Source organism: Falco punctatus, assembly GCF_963210335.1.
Source record: "Falco punctatus genome assembly, chromosome: 1".
Lineage (NCBI taxonomy): Eukaryota > Metazoa > Chordata > Aves > Falconiformes > Falconidae > Falco > Falco punctatus.
In genome coordinates, this window is record NC_137580.1 from 99559555 (window position 1) to 99574255 (window position 14701).

Sequence of the window (14701 nt, forward strand, 5' to 3'; positions counted from 1 at the left end):
GAAGACATGGGCTGGCAGCTCCCAGGGGTCTCCCTGCTCCCAGTGGGGGCTGCTAGCCCACATTGCCCCCACACAGCTGGCAGTGAGATCCTGCTGCCCACCATCTCCCTGAGTATCACTGGGGCTTCCTCCTGCACTTGGCCAGCAGTCTTTTCCAACAACCAAAGGTGCTCAGGCCCTCAGCAGTGAGGGGCAGCAGCAGGCAGCAGCAGGCAGCTGGAGGTGTTTCAGCCCCTGGCCAGAGCCTCCTCAGAAATAGGGAGGGAGGGGACACCTCATCCCACCCACGTCGCCCCATCTCTCCACATCATAGCTTTGCTTTCATTGCTTCTCTGGAAAAGGATTTCTAAACCCCTCTTTTTATTAAGAGTTTCTTTTTCATCTAATTTTGTGCCAGAAGCATTTGAAGATAAGTTAAAAAGCGTTAAGCAAAACCAGCAGTGAAATAATTTGTGGGACTCTAAAGAATGCAGAGGCAGGCACTGCAGAGCAGCCAGCACCGTGTCCTCGTCACCGTCTTTTATTTTTGTTTGTGGTTCTGCTGTCACAACATAACCTTTGCAAGATCCCATCCACCTGAAGTGAAGTGTAATCTAATTAGTCCAATTTGGATTGCTTCTATTTGAATAATTTAGTGTACACCTGCAGTATTCATCAATCATTATTATTTTTAATTAAGTAATTAACTCGAAGGTTTTCAGAAAGTTTGAAGTGATGAAATTTCCACCATTGAAGTCTCAAGTGAGTCGGGGTGAGGGGCTCTTTCTGTGCTCACAAACACTGGTGTTACCGGTAATTAGTGTGAGCAACCACAAGTGCTGATGATTTCCTGAAGAATTTACTACTTTAATGGCAAACCAGGAATCATGCGCCTGCTGTACAACAGGCCTAATTAGTGCTTATCCAGTCGAGTTTTCACCCGAAGCTCCTCCATCACCCAACCTCACCTCTAAGGACTGGCTCCCTTTGATGATAATTGTTGTTACACTTAGTCAAAGCCATTAGCTTTTAAAGAAAAGAGCAGCTCCGAAAGCCCCAGGAGCAAGTGGTGCTGGGGCTGAGGGCGGAGACATCAGAGGGTTTGGCTGGGACCCTGCTGGGAGCTGTAGGTTTGCCTGGGTGGGAGCGTGGCATTCCCAGCTGGAGGCACAAACAGCTCCCACTTGGCTTCTCAAGTTCACTGAAAGCACCACCAAAATCTTTAAAACTTGCAAATGAAAAAAAAAAAACCAACCTCATAGAGATCAGGCTGCAATGTGCTACAGCATACCGGATGGAGTGGCGATAACAGGGCAGCATTAATATGAAGGAGATCTCACATCATAAGAACCAGAAAAAAAAGGTTATTTATTTACACTGTGACTCTCAACTTTCTTTAAAAAAAAAAAAAAAAAGTGCAAAGAGTATCTTCCCACCTATACTTCAGTTTTCAGTAAAAATAGTGAATTATTATGGTGACAAATATCACAGCTTCATTAAAGACACCTGATTTGAAGACAGCGCCTGCAAGCCCCCCATGGAGTGCCCCAGCAGTGGGGGCTGGGGAGGGTTAGCAGAGCTGTCTGTCAGTGCAGACGGCTGGAAGAGACCCAGCAAGTCCAGTTGACTCACTGGCATGTGCCTCTGTCAACTGGGGCTTCATCCCAGCAGGATCAGCCCCTGCTTTTCCCTGGGTATCCCAGCTTGGTGCCCCAGCACAGCCCACATGGATGGGAGGCACCCAGCATGCAGGGCAGGAGGGACCTTGGGGCTCCTGCTCATGGCTGAGCTCCCATCCCAGAGCTCCCATCCCAGGCTCCAGCAGCTGCTTGATTCCTCCCATGAAATGTAAGCTGTGCAGCTAGTTCAGTCAGCAGCAGCACAGCCGCAGGTACCCCCTTACAGAAACAGGAGCTCCTTTAAGCTTTTTAGTTATTCTTAACACCTACTGGAAGAATTACTGTCTAAAAGGTGGAATTAGTGGATTAATCCACCCTGGCTTGTTAGTAGATCACATCTCCCACCCTTTGCTGCAGCACACACAGAGGTGAGGAGAAGATGCTCTGCCAGAAGTTCTGTGAGAACAGCCCTGTAAAGGCAAAGCATGGGACAGGGTCCTCATGCAGTGTCCCTGTCCCTGTCCAGGGCTCTTAGTGATGCCTGCAGACACCCAAAGCAGCCAAGACAAGGCCTCTTGCAAACACCTCCTTGTCTCCCCGATGCTTATGATAGACCATCTACCCCCTCTCAAGTATCATCTCCAGAGCACCAAAGCCAGGAGCTGAGCCCAGCACCCATCATCATCCTGCCCTAACAGCAGCCTCAGGAGGGAAATCCCAGCCGGTGGCTGATCCCACCGCAGTGACGGCAGCTCATCGTTCTCCACACCTCTGCCCCACGCCTGGTCCCAGCCCCTGCTCCATCCTTCCCTGCACCACAGCAGGCAGCTTCACCAGGGGACAAGCATGAGCATATGTGCATACACAATAAGCAAAGAGAGCTGGGCTTGGTTTTAAGCTCCCCAGGATTGGCTCTGAGTTGGAAATCCATCTTTCACTTCTGTTATGACTCAGTTTCTGCTGTGGTCCAAGGAGAACAGGCGGCTGGGTCTAGCCTGTCAAGCTCTGGGTGTCAGCACAGCAGCTGAGAAATGAGGAGCTTTGGCAGGCTGGGATCCAGATTTTATTGGAAGAGGAGCTATAGCTCCACAGAAGAAATCCAGTACATGCAACCAGAGCAAAGACAGAGACAACCAGGGCCAAGTACTACCCCCACCGTTAGAAAACATGCCACCCTTGCTGCAATGGCACCAGGCTTGGAAAGTGTTCAAAACCTATTCTTAAAAAATTCATAAGGCAGAGCCATCTGCCTGTCAGCCAGCTCTCCAGCTCCCATCCCTGCTTCTTGCTGGATTTTCCCTGCTTCCTGTGAATGGCATGAGTCTGCCTCCCAGCTGCCCAAAGCCAGGTCGAAAATGAGAGGGATTGAAATAGCTGTCCTGAGCCTGCCTGAGAGTGTGGGGATGATGGGACAGGGTTTTCAAGTGCCTCAACCACTGATAAACACGAGCTGTGAGAATGAAATACCTTATATACAGGCACGGGATTTCTAACCTAAACTGTACAATGAATTTGTCCCTTCAACGCATCTCTTAAACCCTGACAGTGCATGGAAAGTCCACAGCCTCGCAACTGTTTATTTAAATAGTATTTTAAAAAAATTGTTAGGTGCAGACGATGACTTAAGTAATGTTAAGTGAATAATTCATGCAGTATTTATAATTGATGGGGGATTTATCAGGAGCAGAGCCATAAGTAGCTTTCTATTAACTATTGATGCTCTCTGCCAGCCTGTCGACAAGCATGGCTGGGCTCTGCAATCACAGTTCTCTCGTGATGTTTTATTTAAGTGCTGTTAAGAGTACACAGTCTAGGGGAACACCTCTGCCCCTGGGGAACACCACAGCAACCCCTGGCTCCCAATGTGTTCGTGCCATGGTGGGATCATGGAGCCAGGTTCCCGCAGAACAATCGGCCTGACCAGCCGCTACATGCCAGCAGGGAGAACCTTGGAGCTGGTCTGATGTGTCTGGGGGCTTCACCTGCTTTAGTGCTTGCCTGGCTCCTTCCTCCTGTCCCACTGCAGCAGATGTCAGACAACCCCCAAATGTCTGAGTGTCTGGATAAACCTAGATGCCTCAGTATTGCCTTATGAGTTTGTCTGTTTATGGGGTTTTATATCTTATTGCAGGGAGATGCCCCTAAAGGTCCTTTCAGACTTTGCAACTTCATTGGTGAGAACAATGAAAAAAAGATGACCAAGTATCTTGCTACACCCATCATTCATATCCCCACATGAAACATTCAAAAAGCATCTAAAAATACGTGCACAAATACAAAAATACAGTTAAAAGAACCCACCCATATCCTAACAGACAGCGCATCTGTGTTCCAAAACATCACACTTCTAACAAAGCTGTAATTAACGCACATTTATCATAGCAACTGAAGCTGTGTCTCACTCGGCACTCACAGGGAAAGCAGCAGGACCAGCCCGGGGGTGGGCTGCTGCAAACCCAGCGGGCAGCCCTGCAGCCCAGGGAGCTGCCTGGCATGCAGCGTGCACCCGGCACAGCCTCTCATTTGAAAATCTTACAACTCTGAAGAGCATCGGTGGCTACATGACTCTGACCTACATGGGAGACTCGTTTCGTGCCCAGGGGAGGGTGTCCCAGCAGCCAGAGCTGTGTGCGAGCACGTAGGATTCAGGCTGGAAGAGCAAGGACAAAGCCTGTTCACGGTGCAGGCAGGGGATGTGGAATAATTCACACTGAAACACCATTCCCTTCAGAAAGGCTGGCAGCCTCAGGGCGAAATAAATGCTGAAATCTCCTTGATTGTTAAATAAAAGATTATTGATAAAATAACTGCTTCTAATGTGGCTCTGCTGCCAGCAGAAATGTAATATCTTTCAATTACTGCTTGGAAGCAAGGCTTTCCTTTTGTTTACTGGAAAAATACAACATGAAAAGAGATGCTTGTAAAGGACTGTAAAATGAAGGTGAATCTATTTTTGCCGTACTCCAAATCCAGTTGGGGCTTTGCGCGCGCAGAGCAGGTTAGCTGCTTGTTGGCACCATCTGACACACTGCCGTGCCACAGGGGGGTTATTTGGCAAGGCCAGGAGCACCGCAAGGAGCTGCCGCTTTGGGCTGAGCCCTGGCACACCGAGCCACATGACCGGCTTTCGGCACGTGGCGGGCTGGCAGGAGGATGGGGTGTTTCCCCCATGCACAGCTGAGGTTCTGTCCGACATGAGGAAAACCAGCACAAGGAGGTGGAGGAACGACCTGAGCAACTTGCCATTTCCTAGAGCTGAGCAGGCAAAGCGCTCTCCTTGCTGGAACAAAACGCAGAACAGAGGGACTACCCAGTCTGCCAGCCTAGCCACAGAGAATTGAGGCAAGGTGCCTCAGTAACAGCTTCAGTTCAATGGTTTGGGGCTGCAGAGGGATGCAAAGCAATTCACTGCCCCTGCAAGAGCTCCCCAGCTCCACTCCCCAAAACCAACCCTGACGCCCTGACATTAGCAGAGCCCAGAGCAGCCGCAGGCGAGCAGCCTGGGGGGGGGCAGCTAACAGCAAATTGGCCAGCTCCACCTCCAAACACAGAGCAGACAAAGCATCACTTTTCTAGGACCATCAGGCCAATCTGCAGGTTACGGAGGGGTAACCTGCAGCAGCCGCAAAGCCCCCTCATGGCCCCGAGACCACGCAAGCCCATGGGGACAGCACCCCCTTACCAGCTCAACGCGCCGGCGGCTGGACTCCAGCTCCCTCTGCACCAGCTCATCCATGTCAGCCTTCATCTCCTCCATCCTCCTCTGGTAGTACCTGGTGCTCTCCTTCTCCCGCGCCTCTGACTCTGCCGCCTTCTCCAGCTCCTCACCCATCTTTATGATGCTGTCTCTCAAGCGCAACACCAGCACCTGGGGAGGAAGGTGCAAGGTGAAGCAAGCGAGATGGAGGTGAGGAGTCATGAAGCTCTCCACAAGCATCAAGCAATGCGGAGAGCACTGCCTCCCCAACCCACACCACAGAGCCAGTCACTGTAATTATCATTGTCAAACATTGCCCTGAGACCTTACAAGTGGCAGCAGCTGCCTGCAGTGGATGTGGACCCCAGTGACCCCATTCCATCCCTGTGCCCATCTCTGTGCCCCACAACAGGCGATGCCACCCCCCAGGGCCACAGCGCATCCCCCTGGGCTCCCCCCAGGACAGCTGCTGCTTTGCAGACACAAGAGCATTTTCCTTCACCCCTGGGCTGGGCTTGGTCAGGCAGCGTGACTTAGAGAAAAGCGACAGTAAAAACATATTCCAGGGCACCAGCAGATGTGCTGATTAATGACAACAGTGAAATACTGCGATTGAGGTCCTGACTTCTGGACGATGCCAGAGCAGAGGGATGCTGTCAAAAAGGTGCTGTGATGGATGCGCTGTGCAGTCAGCACACACCATGCGCTGTGCCCAGGTGCAGGGACTGTATATTCCTCCAGGTGTTTATAGCACTATCGGCTATATCACTGTCGGCTTTCAATAAAGCATGTATAGGTAACAGCAGCGGCATGAACTATATGGCCTCTCCTGTCCCTCTCCACCCCTTCCTGGGTCCTTCTTCCCCCAAAGCTGAGGCAGTGGCATTGCTTTTTGCAAGCAAGCTGCATCTCCCCAGGGCTCTGCATCCCCTCTGCCAGCAATGAGATGTGGTACCTCAAAGCGCTTCATCTGCACAGCCTGGAAGTCCAACTGGCTCTCCAGGTCGCGGATGCGGGCTTCCTGACGGCTGACGATGGAGCGCTCAGCTGGGCACTGCTCCAGGCGCTCCAGTCTTGCCTGAGCTGCCTGCAGCTGGGAGAGGACAGGCTGCATTAGCACCCCTCCAGCCCCTGACCCATGCAAACACCTCCTGGTCCCTTTCCCAGATCCCCCGCCAGGCCCTCGCCTTGGTGTGGCAGCACCGAGGACCCCGCACGGGCCCTAAGGCACTATGGAGAAGCATTGCCTTTGGCTTCCTGAAGGATTCCCTGCTGTTAATAGTGCACAGTAAATGCATGACACAAATGTGTATTTTTGAATGAAAAATATGCTGGCAAGACGACACGTGTCTGAGCCTCTTTTGGTTTTTCTCTTCTCACAAACTCTTTGAGGACAGCAGGCATAAAAACTCACAGTTTAGCCCTGCGTGGAAAGCTTCCTGCATTGGGTTGTTTCTTCAGCTGTTACACTGAGATCTCCAAAGCAAACTGCCCTTTTAGTGATCCTGCTACAAGTTTGATTCAGATTTTGTATTTGACCTAGAACTACGGGAATCTGCCTTCTTTTATCTTGGCCTATCTCTAAAGCACCACCCTCTCTGCCTCAGAGGGAGCGAGTCCTGCTTCTGATTCCTGGGCAGCTTAGCTACGCTCCAATAAAGCACTTAAGTTAATGGGATTACTCATGTGTTTAAAATTAAATCCACACACTCCAGGAGGGTCGGTGCACCCGCAGAGGCGAGGCAGTGCAGCACCCATTGGCACCCGCCCTGGGGTCAGCCCCATCCCAGCCAGGGCACCAGCAGCTTGGGAAGGAAGGAGGGCAAGGGGGGCTCTCCATCCCAAGAGCCTTGCCAGGGAAAGCTTTCTCTGGGCCAAGGTCATGGCTGGCAGAGCCCCACCCCCACCCGTGGGGCCGGGGCTGCAGGCGTGCAGCGGGCAGACAGTGTCTTCTGCATTGTGCTGCTCGCAAGGGTGTCAGGGAGAGGAGAGGGACCTGACCGTGTTACAGAGGAGAAATGACTGTGCAGCAGCGGGGTGAGACTTAGGGTCTGATTTCAGACAAGAACACAGCATCTGTGGCTAGCACCGACAGCACACCCGGCACAGGTGTCAGAGGTGGTTCTTGCTCCTCAGCTCTGGGTGCTACAGGCTGGAGAGAAATTACCTTCTCCTGAAGGCTCTGCTTTTCTTTCTTCACGTCTTCCACTTGCATCTGCAGCTCCTGGATCTGAGCGATATCTGTTGCCGACTGTGGGAAGAGAAAGCGCAGCGGTGGGAGCAGACCCGGGGCTCAGAGCAGAGGGCACACATCATGAGGAGTGTGGTGTTGAAGGCTGGCTCGTGCCTGCACCTCCTACCACCCAAACAGCAAGCAGCTCCTGCACTGGACTGAAGGAGCTAAATTCTCCTGGCTCAATGCAGCTTTCTTCATTTTTGAAACAAGTATTTGCAGATCAGGACAGAAACCATGTAGTCAAGGTAATTTCTGTTCTTGGGGTCCTTTCAGATATAGACTCCTGGCTCCATAACACCACTGCAAGGGACACCAGACTGTGAATTGTCAGTCTCACCAGCCTACTCCTGCTTCACCAGGAGCCCTGAAGTCCCACAGCTCCAGGTACAATCCTTTGGGAGAGCCTGCCTTAGTCTGGATATTGCACAGAAAGCCCCAGAGCTGTCTGTCAGCAGTTTTTAAGCTCTGCATGAGAAAACAGTGAAAGACAGGCTATAAAAGGATCCAGATGGAAAGCTACAGGATTTCCCAACTATTGAAACTAAAGCCAAGACACCTCTTGAAAGAAGATTCAAAACTACAGGTGACAGGAGCCGGAGCAGTGAGCCATCCCTTCCTCTCCTCACAGCATCTGCTTCCTGGGGTCCCCACCCTGGGTATACCGACGGGGGCTGCCACTTGCTTTCAGCCAGGCTACAGGGTTTTCCAAGCACCCTCCCAGGGAGGGGGATGCTGCCCAACCTCCACAGCCCTGGCTCCTACCTGGGCTATCAAAGCCTTGTGCTTTGCCATGAGCTCGTTCAGGTCTTCCTGGTCCTCATCGATGCGTTTTAGGAGGTCAGATCTCTCATGCTGCAGCTGGTACAGCTGCTCGTCCACCTGTGGGAGGACCCACAGGGTTGGTGGCTCATGCATCCCATGCAGGACCCACCACACACACTGCCTGGACCGTGGCACCCTCTGGGCCATGCTGCTGCCAGCCTCCAGCCCCGTTGCTGGCACCAGGAGAGGCAAAGGGAGCTGCTGCATATCGCAGAGGGGGACTACGGGATGCGGCACATTTGTGATCGTTTTAGCTATCCATAAAACCACCCCGGGGGCTGTTCCCAAAGAGATTGGGTGGTCTAGTAAATATACTTGATGATTTACTAAAAAAGCTGATTATTGCTGTCAAACACAGGGAGGTAGGACTGCACTGCTGCCCTTCGGCCTCCCCTGCCCTGGCTGCATCTCCACAAACGCACCAGGGTCTTGCTTTTGCTGAGGGTCTCCAGCTCTGCGTGCAAGTTCTCCAGTTCCAGGGCGGCTGTCTGCTGGGACTTCTGGGCCTCTGCGCACTTTGCTTCACTCTCTTCCAACTGGGAAAAATTGGGGGAGATGATAATTAAAGGAGCACAAACTATGTGCGGATTATGCTGTTCCCCTTGCCGCACAGCCACGTCTATTTACACTTCACTCCCAGAGCATTTTCCCCTGCTAACGCACATGGAAACTCGACCTTTTAAAATCTGTGCTGCTTTTCAGCCCGTCTGCTCCTGGTTTAGAGCGAACACTTTTCCTTTCCCAGCCGGTGAGGCAGGGCTTCTTTAGCAGCTCCTGGCACACCTAACTGTGGATCCTACCGCCCCTGACTGTCCTGCTGAGTGCTGAAGTAAGCGCCCCGAACCACACATCCTCCCTCTGCCTTGGCACTGCTGAGTGAGGTAGAGCTGGGATCATTAATTTGCAAAATTATGTGAATTACATGTAATTCCTGATTAGAGCAATTCATGATTCGGAGTTTGCAAATGGGCTTTTCATGTGGCATAAATTGCATTTGCAAATACACATAAAATATCACATTTATAAATGTTAATTTGCTCTCAGTTTTTATAGCTCAACCATTAAGACTACAAAGATCTTAAATGGGCTGCAAACATCTGGAAGATGCAGCAGCATCCCAAAAACTGACACTGCCTGGAGGGAGGAGTTCATATAGGCTGTACCTGAACATCCAGTTCCTTCTCCTTCTCACTTGGGTTTCTCTTCTTCAAGAAAAACAAAACTAACCCCCTCCACTTGCTGCTTATTTCCCATGCCCAGTCCTGGTTTCCCTGCAGAGGATGCAGAGCTCCTGGGGGCAGTGGGAGCTGCTGCACACCATGACAAGAATCTGAGCATTTTAGACTATTTTCTCAGGGTTTACTTGTCTTTTTTTAACTCTCTCCCTCAAAAAGGGGGGGATTATAAGGTACTATAACTGGAACAATCCTCAGCTCATTTTTCACAACTGTTTGGAGTGATTGAGACCTACTTGGAAAAGCTGAGCAAGTAATTTGCTTCCTCAGGCCTAATCTGCAGAGGAAATGGAAGTTGTTTTTCCCTTGAAGTCAACGATTCCAAGGAACAACTGGGAAAAAATAACTCTGAACATCTCTGGGTCTCCAGCTACAGTGCCAGCCAGAAGCTGCTCAGGGAAATACAAAGCTCTGGCACAGAGACATGTAGCAGTTCAGATCCTGAAAAAAACATTATTTAAAATGATGTGCCTGTGCCCAAACTCAGCCTGTGTTGATGGATTGTCTAGTCAGTCTATTCATACATCTGCAGAGCCACTCTCACAGCGACACGTGCAGTGTTCCCTTTCCTTCCTCCAGCTGAAAAATAGCCTTTGGCTTTTGCATAAAGCTCAGACAGCCATTGCTGGAACGACCCAAGGAATAGCTGCTGGGAGGTGTTAAAGATGCCAGTGGGACTGCCCGCTGGTTTTACGGCCCAGAGCTTTTCCACCTGCCCAGCTTTGGGCTCCTCCAGAAGCAACGCTGTCCACAACCAGCGCCTGGGACTGGTCTTTCCCTTGCCACAATTACACTAAAACTCCAGAGAGTTTAATCAGAGAGAAATGCATCTCCAGGACCTCTTGTTAAATACCAGCTTCCATTTCACTTCATGTAATGGAATTTTCCCATTTGGGAAGAATAAATCGAAATTCCCTGCAAAAATGCATAATGTATGAGCTTCTGAAAAATATTAGTTTGCTGCGCTACACCATCTGTTAAATACCTGCATAAAATGGATGCTTCAGCCTTATTAAGAAACAATGCTATACTTCTAGCCATATGGATTTTGATTAACGGAAATGTAACATTTTAGCAAAGTTTTTATTCTTGTGGAGGTTTGTGGGCTGGTGGTAGGATGTATTGGCTTTTGAGAAAGGCGTCATGAATGCCATTAGAAATTGTTTAAATTTAAGGCATGGAATAATCATGAGGCATTTTTAACGCATGATGAGTCTCAGTGCTGGTGGCATAGCAAAACCTCAATATCCCCAATATTAAGGCTTTCTGTTTGCCTCCAAAGATGAGGCAGCCAGGCAGAGGCTACCCACTGAGATAGCTGTGAGGGGGCCGGACCACATGGCACTGCGGCCACAGGCAAGAGCAAGCAACCTCCTGCACGAGCCTGCCTCGCTGTGGGGACCAGGCTGCTCAGGGAACAAAGCATTATTCCCCTCACAATGTGGGGCTGGACACCACAGGGACAGCCACGCTCGCCAGGCAAAGCGACCATCCCAGCATCGCTGCTTGGTCCTTTGGATCAGCATGCGGAAGGGGTCCCTCAGCATCAGCCCACTGCAGCAAGCTCCAGCACTGAGCATGGGGCTCTGCCCTATTAAGAGCACTGGGGGCTGGGAAAGAGCAAGGCAGGGGCTGTGCATCACCTCCAGCCCCATAGCAGGATGCGGGAAATAATTGAGGGATTAGTTAAGTGTAACATTACAGCATTAGCTCAATAATATTTAAGAAGGAATGCACAAGTGCTAAAAATGGCCATTCCCACTGCCTGCCCCAGCCATGGCCATCTACTGCCCTGGCTGGCCAGGTCAGTGGCACAGGCATGGACGTGGGTACAGGCATGGGCACAGACACTCAGCTGGCCGTGTCAGGCCAGCCTCACCTTCCCCTTCTCCCTCAGCACAGGTGGGAACAGCTGCTGCTCACAGATGTTATTTATGCAGAACTATTATCTCAATTATATATGTATGTTGCTGGAATCACTCATGCCTCCCAATTAGTTTGTTTCCAGGGGAAATGTACAGTACAGATTAATTACCGAGCAGTTTCAGAGGACTGGCATCGTTAGGTCAGTCCTGGTCCTTGGCATTGTGGGATCCATGTGCACAGCCATCCTGGGGATGGACAGCCCCATGCCACCCCTATCCTGCGGCAGGGCACCCACGGGACCCTGAACTCACCCTGGGACTGAAGCCACCCCCAGCCTGGTGGGCACTCACCAGGTAGCTCAGTGCCAGCTGTGAACCCAGGGTGTCTGAGGTTAAACTACAGCAAATCTGCTGCCATCCCTGCTCCTGCCTTACAGCATCCCTATGGCAACGCCTCCCGAACCTGGAGCTGCTAGAGCTCCTTATCAGACAGATAGAAAATGCACTGAACAGAAGGTAATTAACAGGGCTGGGGGGGAAAAAAAGCCAAAAAAAATACTTAACCACTGTTGGCTTAATTACAGAGAACTGCTTCTTACAAAGAGACCCTCATCAGAGCAAGAGGCATGTCTCGCCCTGGCCTTGGCAGAGGGATGCTCAGACAGCACGGGGCCACTGCTCATCCCGCACACAGTTAAAAGCAGGACATCTGTAAATATTTCTTGCAACTTCCCCTCCGCCGAGACAAAGGGTGATGTTCCAAGGGGCAGGGAGACACCCGCTTGCCTGAAGGTACCTACTTGCTTGTGCAGCCGCTCCAGCTCCTGGGCGCTGGCACTGGGTTCCCCAGGGGCTGCCAGCAGCAGCTGCACGTCAGCGAGCAGGGCACGTGTCCGCCGCAGATCCCGCCGCAGCCGCTTCTCCACGTCAAAATCACGATGGCCGATCTGGGGAGGGGAGAAGGGGTGTCCTGAACCCTGCTGCCCTGCTTCACCCCACAAAACCTCTGTTGGACCATTCCCTCCCACCCCAGGTCATTCCCCACACGATTTGGGAATAGGGAAAAATTTTGGTAGTGCTGAAGTCACGATGCAAGAAGATAGTAAATATCTATGTATAAATATTACTGTTGTCCTTCTATCAAATGAAAATAATTAAATAGTTAAATGAAAGGAAGAAAATAAATTTTGTGAAGGTTAAAACTAGCAGATTCCACTGAAACACCACATTTTTCCCCACCAGAAAGCTGTTCCTCTGAAAACATTTGCCTCCCCCCCTCATCTCCATCAGCCTCGTGCCTGCCAAGCAACCACCCTTGTGCCTGGAGGGACAGCCCAGCCACACAGCTGGGGACACAGGCAGGCACTGTGGGTCCCCACAACCAGAGCAACTCGTCCTTGCAGCCACTGGGCACTGTCACCCCTCTGGGAGACCCCCCTGGCCGACGGGTAGGGCCAGAGAGCGGCAGACCCAGAAGATGCGCGTGCAGCGTCTGTGCTGAAAGCTGGCACAGAAAATGCAAAAGCCATTCCTTGAAAGAAAAAAAGCCAGAAAAAAACCTAAACAAACCTTTGGGGAAAAGAATGACAAAGGCAGGGGAAAGTCAGCCCAAAGAGGAAAGGGAAAACCATGCGAAACACTGATGAGGAGAGCTTCATTAGGAGTTATTTACACATCTCTAATGCAAAGCATCTGGAGTCCCTGTCAGCTGTGGAGGGATGTAACCGATGCTGCTGCCTTCGGTGCAGGAGGCAGCAGTCTCTCATGCGTGAATCCCCAGCAGCGCTGGCAGAAAGTAACTGCTGGGTGAGTTTTGGAGGCTTGTCCCTGGGCAGTGTGGTGTCACCACATCACTCTGAAGCCTATTAAACAAGGCTAGTAAGGAAGCACCTTAAAAAAAACCCATCTACACTCCCTCCTCAAGCTGACAGCAACCATGGTTACAAGGATAAAAGAATTAGAAAACCACCAAATAAACAGGGACATGGCTACAGTACTTGATTTCAGACTAATTGAAGTTTAAGAGCATTTTCTATTTAGTCTATTTTCCATGGCTCTTCTTGTTTCAAATCCATTCTCCTATTTTCTGCTCACTGGCTAAAATTAATTGTGCAGGTTTGACCTTGTAACCTGGTTTAGAGCTGGCTGGCATTTGCTGAACCAGAAATCGTTGGCATCTCCATTTCCTTAGTTAGTTTTCTGGCTTGGCTTTTTTTTTTTTTTTTTTCTTTTTAATAAACTGCTCTGAAGCACACTGTCCACTGTAAATCAGATGGCATTTAGAACAACACTGCAGCGGAGTGGATTTGCTGTTATCCCTGCCATCCCTACAGACTGTATCTTGGATGCCGTTCAGCATCATTTTCCCTAGCTCAGGGTCTGTCCGCCGCCACAGAGGATGCGTTTTGTGTCATAGCTGGAAGCAGCAGGTATATGGCAGCAGCCACACCTGCCTCCCACCATTGCAGCCCAGTGCTTTTTCAGTTACAAAGCTGGGATTTCATTTGAAAGCTGCTTTCAAGGCTCTGGTTGTGCCTCACATACACTACAGCAATGCCTGGATGCGCTGTTCCATCTCACCTGCCCCTCACAGGCACGACTGCCCTTGGTGGGGGCCAGGGGCTGCACGGGCAGCGTCTGGGGACAGTCCCAGGAAGCAGAAGGTGCCTTTCCTCAAGAGCCCCACCGGCTTTGCTCTGTGCACTCCTGCTTCCTTCTCATCCATCTCAGTTCTCCTCCACCAAACAAGAGGGACATGTTGGACTGAGAGAGAGTTATAATAATATGCTGTTTTTATACAGCCAGATTTATTCTGACAGTTCCCAAAATATTTTGTAAGCCAAGAGCCAGGGAGATGTTATGGATAAGCCTCGTCAGACCATTTTGTGTCTACTTGAAATATGCCCACCATTTCAGTGCTGCAAAGCTCCCACATTCATCCCGTTTAATGAACACGTGCAATTGCTAGGGCTGGTGAAATGGTGAAATCCAGCTGGCTTGCGCCAATGGCCAGAGGATGCGCTGCTTAATTACTGTAACTCCAGGTCATCAGCTCCTCCTCTCCTGTGCGTGCAGTGGGGGTTGCAATGCAATGGGGGCCATGCAAAGGCACTTGGGAGGCATCAGCACAAACCCAGCCTGGCTGAGCTCTGGCGAGCCCTGGGGTGCAGCAGCAACAAGATGGCAACTCTGAAGTGCTGGGCTGATGCCATCCTTGGCCCTGGCAGCCCCATGGCCCCAGGGAAGGG

The 14701-nt window shown here is 50.9% G+C and overlaps 1 protein-coding gene across 1 annotated transcript in view; it reads right to left on the reverse strand.

The window, feature by feature from the left end:
- MYO18B (myosin XVIIIB) overlaps positions 1-14701 on the reverse strand; it is a 77471-nt gene that overhangs the window by 18343 nt on the left and 44427 nt on the right. The window contains exons 34-39 of the mRNA XM_080403530.1: positions 12254-12400; positions 8776-8889; positions 8294-8410; positions 7463-7546; positions 6251-6388; positions 5281-5466 (exon numbers count right to left, since the gene is read on the reverse strand). Coding sequence (XP_080259656.1) covers positions 5281-5466; positions 6251-6388; positions 7463-7546; positions 8294-8410; positions 8776-8889; positions 12254-12400 — 786 coding nt within the window. The remainder of the gene's footprint in view (positions 1-5280; positions 5467-6250; positions 6389-7462; positions 7547-8293; positions 8411-8775; positions 8890-12253; positions 12401-14701) is intronic.